This window comes from Epinephelus moara, chromosome 13, assembly GCF_006386435.1.
Source record: "Epinephelus moara isolate mb chromosome 13, YSFRI_EMoa_1.0, whole genome shotgun sequence".
NCBI classification, from domain to species: domain Eukaryota; kingdom Metazoa; phylum Chordata; class Actinopteri; order Perciformes; family Serranidae; genus Epinephelus; species Epinephelus moara.
Genome location: NC_065518.1, coordinates 1,356,604 through 1,370,457, shown reverse-complemented (window position 1 = coordinate 1,370,457; position 13,854 = coordinate 1,356,604). Strand labels below are relative to the sequence as shown.

At 40.2% G+C, this 13,854-nt stretch overlaps 1 protein-coding gene across 1 annotated transcript; it reads right to left on the bottom strand.

The window, feature by feature from the left end:
• Positions 1 to 1,863: 1,863 nt before the first annotated feature.
• arf2b (ADP-ribosylation factor 2b) lies at positions 1,864 to 13,410 on the bottom strand. Its single transcript, XM_050059507.1, has 5 exons — positions 13,253 to 13,410; positions 9,348 to 9,505; positions 8,851 to 8,961; positions 5,699 to 5,823; positions 1,864 to 3,750 (listed from the first exon to the last, which is right to left on the bottom strand). The coding sequence occupies exons 2-5, from the start codon at positions 9,493 to 9,495 to the stop codon at positions 3,589 to 3,591; spliced, it is 546 nt and encodes a 181-aa protein (XP_049915464.1). The 5' UTR covers positions 9,496 to 9,505; positions 13,253 to 13,410; the 3' UTR covers positions 1,864 to 3,588.
• Positions 13,411 to 13,854: the final 444 nt, after the last annotated feature.

Here is a 13,854-nt window from a genome sequence, read left to right as displayed (position 1 = left end):
ATTACTTCGTTACATTACATCACTGGTTTAATTCTGTTTGTAGGGTGCTTTACTTACATCTGGCCCATGATGAGGTTTGCACTTTCAGCTGACTGTTTTCCTATTTCAGAACACTACATTAATATGAGTCATAAATCTGACACACAGCTGCGGTTCATCCTATTTACAAATCACTTAATGTGACGTCATAGTTATATTTGCTTTGACTGAGAGGGACGAATTAACTTTAGTATTTACACCATGTAAACAGATGTAACAGATGTTTGTCTCCACCTGGTGGTTGAACTGATGAACTGCAGACAGACAGACACACAGACAGACAGACAGACAGAGAGACAGACAGACAGACACACAGACAGACAGACAGAGAGACAGACAGACACAGGCAGACAGGCAGACGCAGACAGACAGAGAGACAGACAGACAGACAGACACAGGCAGACAGGCAGACAGGCAGAGAGACAGACAGACACAGGCAGACAGGCAGACAGACAGAGAGACAGAGAGACAGGCAGCTGAACAACTTATTTGTCTGTACTTGACTCGTGTGTCTCTGAGTGAAGTTTAACAGGAAGTTCAACTTGGGTTAAATATTCACAGCTTCATAAACCTCTGGCAGCGAACACACACACACACACACACACACACACACACACACACACCTGAAAGTCAATCTCTTTTATTCAGGCAATTATTATAATGCTAATAATTAATATTTGAACCTGGAGGCGACGTCTCACTCTCTCACAGCTCCATGTTTGTGACAGGATGAGTCATGTTTTCAGTCGTTTGCCAAATATCAAATATAGAAATAAAGAGTAATCTTGTATCTTGTTTCATTTCTAGATTTTTTTTTTTTTAACAATTTCTATTTAATTTTTGACAGTTAAATAATTGTAATTTGGTCTATTTATTTATATTAATGAATGTGTTAGATAATAAATTTGACTATAATCAAATCATTGTAAATCATCTATTTTACATGAATATATTCATTTGTAAATACATGTGTTGCCTATAATCAAATAATTATTCTAATTTGGTCTATTATATATTAATAAATGTATAAATCATTTGTAGATAAATTTGACTATAATTTCATTTATTTATTTTCTTATTTGTAAAAAAAAAATTACGATAAAATATTACTATTTTATTTATTTATTTGTAAATGAATGTACTATTATCAAATAAATAATTGTAATTTGGTCTATTTATTTATATATTAATAAATGTATTTGATAATAAATTTGACTATGATCAAATAATTGTAAATCATGTATTACATATGAATATATTCATTTATAAATACGTGTTGACTATTAAATAATTTTTAATTTGGTCTATTATATATTAATAAATGTATTTGTAGATAAATTTGCCTATAATTTTATTTATTTACTTATTTGTAAATATTTACTATTATCAAATAAATAATTGTAATTTTGTCTATTTATATAGCAATAAATGTATTTGTCAATAAATATATTAATGTTTAATATAATTGTATGTTATTTGTGAAATGTTTTATAACTATTCCCATGACACTTGTGGGCCACCGTACATGAGTTACTTTACAGGGCTCTTCTTTTTTTTTTCTTTTTTTTTTTTAAACAGCTTCTCGATTTTAACCATTTTTACTACAAATATTTTATGTTTTGGACTGTTGGTAAGAAAAGAGTCCAAACAATGAATCAATAAACTAATGGACAGAATAATCAGTAATGAAAATAGCACTTAGTTGCTGGGAGTGTGTTTAGTTTTGCAGGTATTCAGTCATAGAGTATATTGGAGAAATTAAACTGTGACTAAAACCATCTTAATATTTGAGGCTCAAGAAGAAAACTCTGTGAACACAAAGTGTTGGATCAAATCATGTTTATTAATGTGTTCAGGAAATCCCCACAGAAACAGTTTACAGGGGAACGTACAGATTTACAATCATTCTCGACACAAGTGCCAGCTTAACCCCCGTGACACTGAGAACGCCCGCTGACTCTCACGACCAGTTAACCCAACACCCATTCCCCTTTCAACAGGTCGACCACCAAGTCCTTCCTGCTCGCTGACGAGCTACACACACAGTACATGTTGTGTTGGTCTCCTCGGTCATGAAGTGTGCGGCGCTATAATGTGTAGTAGCCTGTCATCACCCAGACATCCAACTAGGTTTCCTTTCTTCATGTATGGACCATTCACAGTTAAAGAGCCTTCATATTTGGTGCCAATCCTTCATCCCAACCAGGAAAACTAGACAGCCGGATGCTTTCAGATGTCAAAGTAAAACTGCCAACCGTTGGTGAGAGAAAACCTCTTGAGGCCCTCGAGGATACACTACGCTCATATACAGGATTTGTCATACTGCTCAAATGCATTTGGTTCAGCAGTCAAAGTACAAATAGAAATGCTAAAACTAGTTACAGAAAAAAAAAAACCACGTGTAACATCTCTGAAAGGAATAACATGTGAAGCTTGTGAATGTATCAGGACACCTGTCTTCAGTCAACCGGCTGACGCCTGTGAAATGCCCAACACTTTGTACATGACCTACGTCACAAAGGAACACTGTCAGGATGAGCCGTCGTACGGAGGGGCATCTCATAATCCAATTTAATCCGGGGTTAATTAAATGCCAGCTATCCAGAAAAATATAGACCAGAATTGCATATACTCTCAGATCCTAATTTTTAAAACTGTTGGCTTGCTTTGTGCTTCACGGTCTCGCTTGGTGGGGGACAAAGGTAGTGTTCACTGGAGAACCATCGCTAAGAATAATCTGTTATATTCCAATATAATAATAATAATAATAAAACAAACAGCATGATTTTCAGATGACACCAGAATGACCGAGGATGGGCGTGTTTTTTTTTTTTTCCTTTTTCTGTTTTTTGATTTGCTTCGACCTGATACAGGTTAAGATGCAATTTACTGAATCTCTTAACTGGTGGGTTCGAGGTTTCAAAATCAAAGAGAGGTTAAAATGAACATTTAGCATTCAGTCTACATCAGGTGAACAGTTCTAGTTAACATAGATATATACTACAGGGGGTGTGGGGGGGTTTGCACCCTTGCTCTTTCTTTGCCGTATGAAAACCATGCTTCCTCTGGAGAGTAAGGGTGGGGAGGAGGGGGCCGTGCAAGACTTGGAGTGGGGGCAGGCTGAGTGGGGCAGAGGCTGAGTTTGGTGGATGGAGAAAGGGGCTTGAAAACCAGACTGCTGATTCCACAGGAGGTGTGTAAAAGGCACGCCAGGGTTACTCCCAATCCCAGCCAACATACACAGAGACGCCTTCACACACACACACACACACACACACGCTGAACACACAAGGTACGCACACGCACTCACGCACACACACACACACGCACACACACGCCCACACACACACAAGCAGCACAGGCTAGAGCCCCGAGAGTACTGAGGAGGGCAGAAAGCAGGAGGGAGGGAATGAAGGAAGTTCTTGAAAGAAAGAGCTGGGACTGAAACTTGGGTTAGATGGGAGCGAAGGGGGGCCTGGGTCCGGTGCTGCCGCTGTGTTGAAACAGAAAAAATAAACAACAAACAAAAATCAAAACTGGTGGAATGGATCATTTCTGGTTCTTCAGCTGGTTGGAGAGCCAGTCCAGGCCCTCATACAAGCCATCCCCACTGGTGGCACAGGTGGCCTGGATGTACCAGCTGCGCTGGCGGAGGGCGTGCAAGCCCAGCTTGTCTGTGATCTCTGCAGCGTTCATAGCGTTGGGGAGATCCTGGAGAAGAACAAACAGTCGGTCACGATCAAGGTTACAAACACGGATACCTCCACGTTCAGTGTTTTAATACTCTAGATGTCCGTTACACACTGAGTCACGTGTTTCACATACATTTATTTAATTCATCACGAGAGGACACATTTCCTCCTTTGCCTCTCTGCACCTGTGTGGCTGTCATCACTACCACTGTCTTTCATTTGACACAGAAGCTGCATCCACATCCTCCTCTTCATCATCATCATCCACCTGAATGTTAGTACCTGACCTGCTGACAGTAGCTGTCTGAGTTATGAAATGATTCTGTTCCTCTGTCTCGTCTCAGCTGTGTCCTGCCGCCACAGTTTCTTGGCTGAGTCTTGGTCAAATGTCTCTAACGGCTCTGACGGAGGTGAAAAAGCAGGAAATTGAACGTGTTCTGAAAATTTAAATGACGGGCGAAGGTTTTGGATTCAGTATGCAAACGTGATTGACACAACGTGAGGTCGTATTTATGTTTAGACAGACTCAGTGTGTCTTTAGTCTCATCTTGAGACCGACTGCACTTTTACTCAAGTCTTGTCGCAGTCACAAAAAAAAACCGATTTGAGATTTGAACAAGATTCAGAACTGTTCAAGACCACAGCTGCAGGGATATCACTGCATTAACTTTGCAAAAACAGTGTTAGATAAAGATGGTTAAGTTGATTTCAGCTGCTTAGTGTTTGTATTTGTTTACTCACTAAAAAAACAAAGAAACATTCCCACATGAATTCACCTCTGCGAAGCCTTTTAATTATTTATTAAAGAATTTATTAAGGTGCACATACACACATATACAGTATATTGCATTTAAAGAGGTCAATATGGAGGAGCTTTCATTTGTTTTCTGTGGGTGTTTTTATGTGAACGTGGATTCTTCAGATCAATAAGACGACTGCCTATGGTTTATAGGTTTCAAATTTTAGTATCACGCAATGTGGGACTCACACTGGTCTGGTCTTGGTCTTGACTCGTTCTTGATAGACTCTGGTCTTAGTCAGGATTTAGTCTCAGTTAAGATGGTCCTAAATCTAGCAATTTAAGGGGAGCGACTACAGGTAGAAACAGGTCTTTCATGCACTGGTCTTTTCTTTTAATATTTCTGTCTATTTTGCTTCCATGATGCTGAACACACACCAAGCAGCACCGAAGTGCGTCCTGCAGCGAGCTGCCATGCGCTGTCTATGGAGCATCTGCTCTGAGCTTCATTTAATTCTACGGCAAAGTGTGACCCAAGTAAAAGTTGTGGAAAGTTAAAAACTTAGCAGCTACTTGCGGCCTGAGGACACCAGCAGCCGTAAGTAAACAGTCCTGAGACTCCAGTGACACGTTGATCTGCCTGAAACACACTCACGCCCACGAGCTGTTAAAAAGTATAATTATTGCTGCAAGCAGCTCTTTGCTGCTGCTCACTGTGTTTTCTGCACAACACGTCTTCTTTTAGACTCAGGCTGGCACGATATTAGATTTTCACAACATGATTATCGTGGCCAGAAGAGTTCAAAGTTCTCTTTTTTAACCTCTTTATATAAAGTATTTTTAAAGTTTTAGACACAACATGAACACCCCAGAGAACACTGTGTAGGGGCACAGCAGTTGAGTATTAATGAGTCCACGTGTTAAAGGACCTTTAATTGTCCACAGACGTTCACAGTGTAGCTGCGTCTATGTCTTCTGAAATAAAGACAGGAGTATTGCTCCTCTAGACCTCAGAGAAACAATGTCCATCCATTGTTTGGCTTGGAGGCTCAGGTTTGTACCAAATAATTCCTCATTTACATAGATGAACTTAAGATATCAGAAAACTTGTAATGCCAAAAATACCTGTCCTAATGTAAGTTCTCACCTGTAGCGTTTCCTCTTAAGACAACATAGATTTCCATCTCAGTTTAATTGGTACATAGAACATAACTTAAAGTGACCTCACCTGTTTATTTGCAAAAACGAGCAGCACGGCGTCTCTGAGTTCGTCCTCAGCGAGCATTCTGGACAACTCCTCCCTCGCCTCGTTCACTCTCTCTCTGTCGTTGCTGTCCACCACAAAGATAAGCCCTGCACACAAAATACAGTTCACACTTAATGCAGATATATGCATTTTAGTTACTGGCTAAAACACAGAAATGTTGCATTATAATCATTTGTCTTCTGGTTCCTAAACATTTTCTTCCTGCAGATCAGAAGCTGTGACTTTGCCGCCGTTGATAATTCACTCTGTACAAACTGTTCCTGCTGCTGAAAAAGTCTCTTTGACCCAAAAGATCACTAATATTCATACGATGAACTGGACGAATGCAACTCAGTGGTTCTAACGTGGCGATTATCTTGATCAATAACTCCAAAACATTTGAGAATTATTCTGATGAAAATGAACCGCTGAGAGTCAGCTCAGCTGTGAAGATGCCTACGTTACAGTCAAGTGTTGAAAACAGCCAATAAATAAACTCTAAATGTGTCACTCTGTAACTGCAGGTCTGTTGAGTGTGAACATTTTATCAGGCCAAATGATGACAAAACACTTGAATCATGCTGTCTGACAACCTCACACTCACTCCCATTAATTATGTAAAAGCATCATTATGAAGACGCAGACAGTTTATACTTCTACAGTCAGACGGCTCAAATCAACCTACAGAGCTGCATGAGTGTGTGTTGATATTTCACAAAACGAGAAGCAAGAGAGGATCTAGTCAATGCAGTGTTCGAAAACTTCCTGTTTATGAGCCAACACATTTGGTAAATATTTCATCATCTCTGTAGCTCAGTAAACACACAAACATGTTATTACTATGGACAAAGTTGTCACATAGACAGCAGCCTGTGAAGGAGCTGCTCAGGTTGTTGCCCCAGAATCTGTACACAGCAGCTCTGTGTTTAATCACAGACCCTCTGCAGGCAGCAATATATCAGTAAAATAAAGTCATCACTGCTCACTGAGGGCACGAGGTCTAACTACAAAGTTTTAGTCTTTCTTTCTGTCGTGTTATTATCCAAATAATGTAACACGACCACTGTCACGGTATCAGATAAGCATGTCCCGACCCAATCTCAGCATCAGGCCCATCGACTCTTTTTTCTTTAACTGATGGGGGTCGGCCATATTAAGGCCCAATCCTACCTTCTGTTTTACACCAGCTGTCACACAGGTGTTTTTACAGACGACACTTTCATGTTTAGCAACAAGCGCAGCCGTCATCAACTCTCCTCCACTCTGCAACCCACCTGCCGTTAAACACCACACACCATGAACGACAGTTTAACTCAGTATAAGACTGTTTATTTATGTTATTTACCAAAGTTACGAGCACTTGTTTCAGCTCAGAGTTTGAGTCTGACTGTCGTCATGGTGTTTCACTACAGGCAGAGGATAGAGAGCGGTCTGTCACACTCACCCTCGCCAACAAAAAGCCAGTCAGAGTGATTTATTATCCACGCAAAACAATAAACAGATGACGAAAATAAACACTCGACAGACTACAGTTCATTCAGGTTACTAAGGCCTCTCCGAAGCAACAAACACTGAAGAGTAGAGATATTCATACCCATATACACTGGATTGATTTCACTAGTTTTAATATTCTCTGTGCAGCTGTATTATCAAGGAAAACAGAAGTACCTGATCGGGACTCAGCATCGGCAGATAATCAATATTAAATGTCTGGAGTGGGAGCAATAAACTTGGTTGGGACAAGACTATTCTAAGTCTCTTAACTGCCAGAGAAAACAAAAGTATCTCACTTATCTGCTCTTAAAAGTTATTGTCAAAAGACTTGCTCCCTCGTTTAGACATTCAGAGACAGAATTGAGCAGTTTAGAAATGTCAACCCTTAAATAAGAGAGGCAGATACCATTTAGTGAATCCAACACTGCATCGAAAAGAGCAGAAGTAGTAGCCTGGTATCTGATGGCAGTTTAGTATGCTCTCAATGATTTCTGAGGGAGGCATTTTGGCACGGTTTATCTCACAGTGGAGCAGTGTGTCCTGACCTCTCTGACTTGTGACCTTAAAACACATGAGTGTGTATCTGTGAGGCCCGATCACAGGCCGCCACGGCCTCAGTGAGGACTTTAATTAGCAACCAATGAATGATGTTTCCATCACATACTATTTTATTTGAATTTTGAGTGGTCTGAGGTTGTGTTGTCACCATACTGGAGTTTTAATTTTTTTTAAGATTATTTTTTGGTGCTTTTTATTGATAGTGCAGCTGAAGAGTGATGGGTAAGGGGGGAGACAGAGGCAGTGAAGGGCCACAGGATGGATTCAAGCCCAGGCTGCTGCCAAGGAGTCAGCCTCAGTGGGGCACATACTCTACCAGGTGAGCTAAAGTTTCTTTCTTTTTTTTCTTTTTTTTTAGATTTTTTTGGGGGCTTTTTTTAGCCTTTAATGTATAGGACAGACAAGCGTGAAAAGGGGAGAGAGAGAGGGAGTAACATGCAGCAAAGGGCCACAGGCTGGAGTCGAACCCGGGCCGCGAACCCGGGCCGCTGCGGCAACAGCCTTGTACATGGGGCATCTGCTCTACCACTAAGCCACCGACGTATCACACATCAGCATCTTTATATGTTGAGAAAAACTCTTGATATCTTCTGGAGTAAGGCATTCAGTTTGTGAAATACTCCTGGGCCTTTATTTGATGTTGTATGCTGTATCTACTCATCATCACCAAAGGGATTCACACGTTCAATTTCACACTTGGATGCTCAGTGTATGGACAGTGATGTTTGCTGCATCTGCTGTAGATAATACAGCAGGCCCACAGGTAGTGTGGATGGAGCTGCTGAAATATCTATAGGATTAAAACTACAACCAAATACCAGTTCAGCTGAGAGTTTACCTGCAGGTTGCATCATCAGTAGGAAACAGTAAGCAGCGTCAGTCTACAGTGTCTTCACATATTCTGATGAATTCAATTTCAGGAAATAGCAGAGGAGTCACACAATACGCCCTCTGAGAACTGAACAATGGTGCCTGAGTCATTAGTGACTAACTTTAAGATCATCTTTTATGCACCATGAGGCCACCTATAGGCAGTAATGTTCACTGACACTGCTGCATGCTAACACAAAGTCTCCTCTCACCTTGAGTGTTCTGGAAGTAGTGGCGCCACAGCGGCCTGATTTTGTCCTGACCGCCCACATCCCACACTGTGAAGCTGATGTTCTTGTATTCTACAGTTTCAACGTTAAAGCCTGGACACAAAAGGAGAAACATGGATGAGTCACCAACTGTTGAAAAACTTTGTACAATTCAAGTTTTGACTGCTGACAGGCATTGAGAAGCTGGAAATACAACATGCCTGGGTATCAAACCTGAATACTTCTCAATGAGTCCATGAAACATGCATAAAGACTTCTGTATGAAATACTGAAAGCTGCCATCAAATCTCTGGACAGATTCATAATCTTGTGTTCTTATTATTTTCATCAGATAGATCCTGATTTATTTTACAATTTTGCACATTTCAGACTGTTTCACTGATGTAGAGTTCAAGTACAGCCGATTGTGTTGGTAAAACACTCAAAAACACAACTGTCAAGTGACAAAAATGGATTGACACAATCAAAGATATCCATACCAATGGTGGGAATGGTGGTGACTATCTCTCCAAGCTTCAGTTTATATAGGATGGTTGTTTTTCCAGCAGCATCGAGTCCAACCATTAGAATCCTCATCTCTTTTTTGCCAAACAGGCCTTTGAATAGAGTTGCAAATATATTCCCCATGGTGACGAAGCTGTCAGAGTAGAGGAGAAAACACGGTTAGGAGAGTACTGTCTGTCACGTTTCAGTTTCACGGCAGTGTACGCCAAGAGGAAAGGAGGAAACAAAACTGTACCATCAAGATTACCACCAGCCAGTGAGACTGGTATACTGGTGGTAGATTTAATACTTCCTTATTGTTCAACAATTCACAAAGGCACAGATCCATTAACAAAACAGACTGACAGTGGTGGGATGTAATGTAACCAAGCAGGGTCCAAAACTAACACTCGCCAATTACGGGTAGATTTTGTCTCTGGCTGGTACATTTTTAAGACCACTTGCCACTCTGGCGAGTTATTTTTTTACCAGCGAAAAATGCATTTTTTGTTACTGGAGAACGATCCTGGTATTTTGTGCGAGCGAACAAAAGAAATCATTCAGGAGCACGCTGTGCTAGTAGGCTGCAGATTTCAACCAGCAGCAGAAACGAAAGGCGAATCCTGTCGGTTGTGGGTTGAACGGGGGTCACAGACACAGACAGGAATACGTATTCCTGTCAAATATGGCGGCTATAGTGCTCCGCGGTGCAAGATAACGGCTTACCGGCGACGGTGAAGCCCGACTCCAGGTCCAATAATTTCCTCTTCGTTAGTGTCATGATTGCCCAGTAGTGCCTGAACAGCCGAGCCGTGGCGGCACACAGGTATGTGACGTGTCAGAGGAGAAACAAGCCATTCACATTTCTCTCTTTGTGGCAGGTAACAGTCCACAAACCTCACCGCACTTAGTGACTGTTCTTTACTTGTCAGAGGAGGAGGGTGGCTGGTTGATTTTTATTTTATTTATTTATTTATTTTTTTTATTTATTTATTTTATTCCGATCCCTATGTTAATCAGTTGGTGTAGTTTCACTTAAGTAAAAGAAAATGACTGAACAACTTTCACTTGTATTGGAGTAATATTTGACCAAGAGTATCTTTACTTTCACTCAAGTCATGTCGTTGAATACTTTGTCCACCACTGGTCAGACATTCATGTTTATATAGGACAGGCCCTGCTGTTGCAGTCTGGTCGAGCTAAAATCTCATGTCTCAACTGTCCAAAGGGGACTGAAGTCAGTGATTCATGTAAAATTCCTTAATGAAATTGTCTTTTTGCACTGTAGTGAGAATACTACAGAATTTATTAACCCAAATATTACACTTAACTGTTGAAACAGTTATCCATATTTTAGCATACATTATTACTAATATTAGTGCACACTATTAAAATATTGATGGAGAATCGCATACAAGACCCAAATGACATGCTAAATAATACTGATAGCAAATTACAACACTTGGTTGGCTGGTAAAAAATTTAGGCTGGCTGGTAAGTGAAAAGGTTAGTTTTGGACCCTGTAACCAAGTACAGCCAACATTTAACACGTGGGAGCGTCTCCCTAGTTTTGAAAAAAATTAAATAAAACATGCTTATATTTCACAAAGTTATAATATTGGTACCAGGAACTCAAAATTAAGAAACCTTAATGTACCCAAATACCATATTTAAGCACTCATTCGAGGAACTTGTGCTGTATTTTACTTGACTATTTCCATTTAATGCAACTTTCTACTCCTACTCTACTAAATTTCAGAGTCAAGTACTTTACTTTTTACTCCACTACATGTACTTGATAACTTTGATAATGTGACACTTTGCAGATTTAGATTAATTACACAAAAAAACTTAAACTCTGCTCCACCTTTACCAGGTGCAACATATAAGTGATAAACACACACCGCATCAGTAATTATAATCCAGTATTATAATACATGTTATTGTGGAGTGGACCAGTCGGCATAATGAGTATTTTTACTTCTGGTGCTTTTAATAAATCTTGATGCTAATACTTTTGTACTTACTCTAGTAAGTCTTTTACTTGTAACTTGAGTATTTCCACACTGATGTAGTGTTACGAAGGTAAAATATCTAAATACTTCTTCCAACACTGCAGTTTGATGACAGCTGTGACTTTAATGCATCATAATAGAGTAATATAAATTACTCTGAAATGGGCCAGTCTGCATAATGAGTACTTTTACTTCTGGTACTTGAGCATATTTTGATGCTATTACTTTTGTACTTTAACTTTGACAAGTCTTTTACTCTCAACTGAAAATGTTTACACTGTAGTGTTATTACTTTATTGAAGTTAAATATCTGAATACCTTTGTCCAACACTGCAGGTTGTTTTTGAAATGGGACCAGTCTGCAAATGCCTACTATTACTTTTGGTATATTCTGATGCTATTACTTTTGTACTTCTACATATATAAAACTTTAAACTGTAATGACATACTTTTACACCGTAGTATTATTAGTTTTTCTCAAGTAACATATCTGAATACTTCTTCCAACACTGCAGGATGATGACAGCTGGGTATTATTGCATGGGTGATTATAACTTTACATTTTGACAATACTTTTGTACATTTACTCAAGTAAGACTTTTTGTTGTACTGGAGTACTTTTACACTTTAGTATTGTTACTTTAACCCAAGTAAAACATCTGAACACTTCTTCCACCCCTGCAGGTTGATGACAGCTGTGTATTTAATGCATCAGTAATTATAGTTTTTAATTTGAATTCTTTTAGTAAATTTTGATGATAATATTTTTGTATTTACACTTAAATAAGACTTTTTATTGTAACGAAATACACTTGAGTATTTTTACTCTAACTCAAGTTAAACATCCGAACACTTCTTCCACCCCTACAGGTTGATGACTGTTGAGTATTTGCTCGAGGAAAACGCAGATTTTCGCTGAACCAAAAGGGGGCACAATGAATGTAACATGCTGGGAACACAAGTGAGATGTTTACTTAAGCTAATGGTTAAACGTCTAGGTAACAGTTTAATGGCTATACGTTAACAGCCAGTCCAAACCTCAACAACATCAACCATTATCTAACGTTTATCTGCATTAAATCTACAACATAATATTTAAATCTTACTCATTATAAAGTTAAAAATCATACATGTAAAGGCAGCTGCGTTAACCCGGATAAACTCAACGGCTAGCTGATCACCAGATAAGAAAGGCCTGTTCCAGCTGGCAAACTCTATCCCTGTGTGCAATAGCGGCAGGGATAATGTTACTGTGTGTGTGAGCCGTCACAAGACGATAGCTTGCAAACAACACCTCGACCTTAGCAAAAGGCCGAAGATCCGGCTACGTTTGTGTCCGTGTGGGTAAAATGTAGAGCACATGTGTGTAAAATGGTTGATTAATTTAGATATGTTAATAACCGACGCCAGGTAGCGTTAGCTAACTTAGTTACTGGAACTCGAAGCAGATAACAGTTAGCCTAACTAAGGGCGGATGCTTCAGCTTGTTAGCATGCTAGCTTGTGTTAGCCTTCACCTAGCGGCAGCGGTACAATTTCGCGGACGTTAACGGTCCAAAGAGCACCGTCGTTCACAAAACACGGCGACACGTTACTGACATATGTAACGCGGACATGATTTGAAAACCGGTGGGTGAAATCTGAGCCCCGTGTTTTGTCAACCCGACACTGACAGCTCTTTGATCTGTCCGTTAACGTTACAGGAACTGCTTTAGCGAGCTGGCTACTGTTAGCCGCCGTTAGCTAAATGCCGCGTCACAGTAACGAGAGAACACCGTGACGTCAGGTTAAACGCTAAAGAAAGCGAGCCGCTCGCGCAGCGCAATACTCACTCCACATAATAAGACATTTTAAGGCGAAAAGCAGCGCGTGTGTGCGGGTAGTTACCTTTAGAAAGACAGCTTCTCGATCTTTCCGTTATCTTTCACTGTCACTCCAAAATGGCGTCTTGCGCAACCAGGGAGACACCGGCGTACGGGGACTTCCCACTATCAAACCCGCTCCAATCACAGTGCAGGTGGTGTCACTAATAACCCGCCCTCCGCTGTCAATCACGCTATCTGTCCAATCAGCGCGTCGGCAGAGCCCTGTGTGCGCACAGTGCACAAAATGTCGAGGAAGTGAATTCTCTCACAAGTTTATTCAAGTTTCAGACACAAAACCGACTGACTGGGCTGAGAGAGGTGTTTTCCTCAGTGCTGGAGAGTTAGTCACATCAAAATACACACTGTGGAAATCATTACAAGTCCTGCATTCAAAACTCAAGGTAAAAGTATGTACCAGCAAAATGTACTTCAAGAGGGGGATGAAACTCAGCTTGTGCAAGGGTACATACAGCAGCACCCAAACCACTGCATAACAACCCATTGTAATTTTTCCTTTTTTGGTGTGAAGATTCTGTTAACATTCATCAATTTACAGAGCAAATGATGATCAGGCTGTGACGTCCTCACATAAATATGTGCAAATTCAACAGCATGTCTCAGTTT

Excerpts from the sequence above, each read along its gene's own strand:
- arf2b (XM_050059507.1), bottom strand. The coding sequence starts at position 9,495 with ATGGGGAATATATTTGCAACTCTATTCAAAGGCCTGTTTGGCAAAAAA. Across the intron at positions 8,962-9,347 it reads CACCACCATTCCCACCATTG|GCTTTAACGTTGAAACTGTA; the intron begins GTATGGATATCT and ends TTTTGTGTCCAG. Across the intron at positions 3,751-5,698 it reads TCGTTTTTGCAAATAAACAG|GATCTCCCCAACGCTATGAA; the intron begins GTGAGGTCACTT and ends GTTCTTCTCCAG.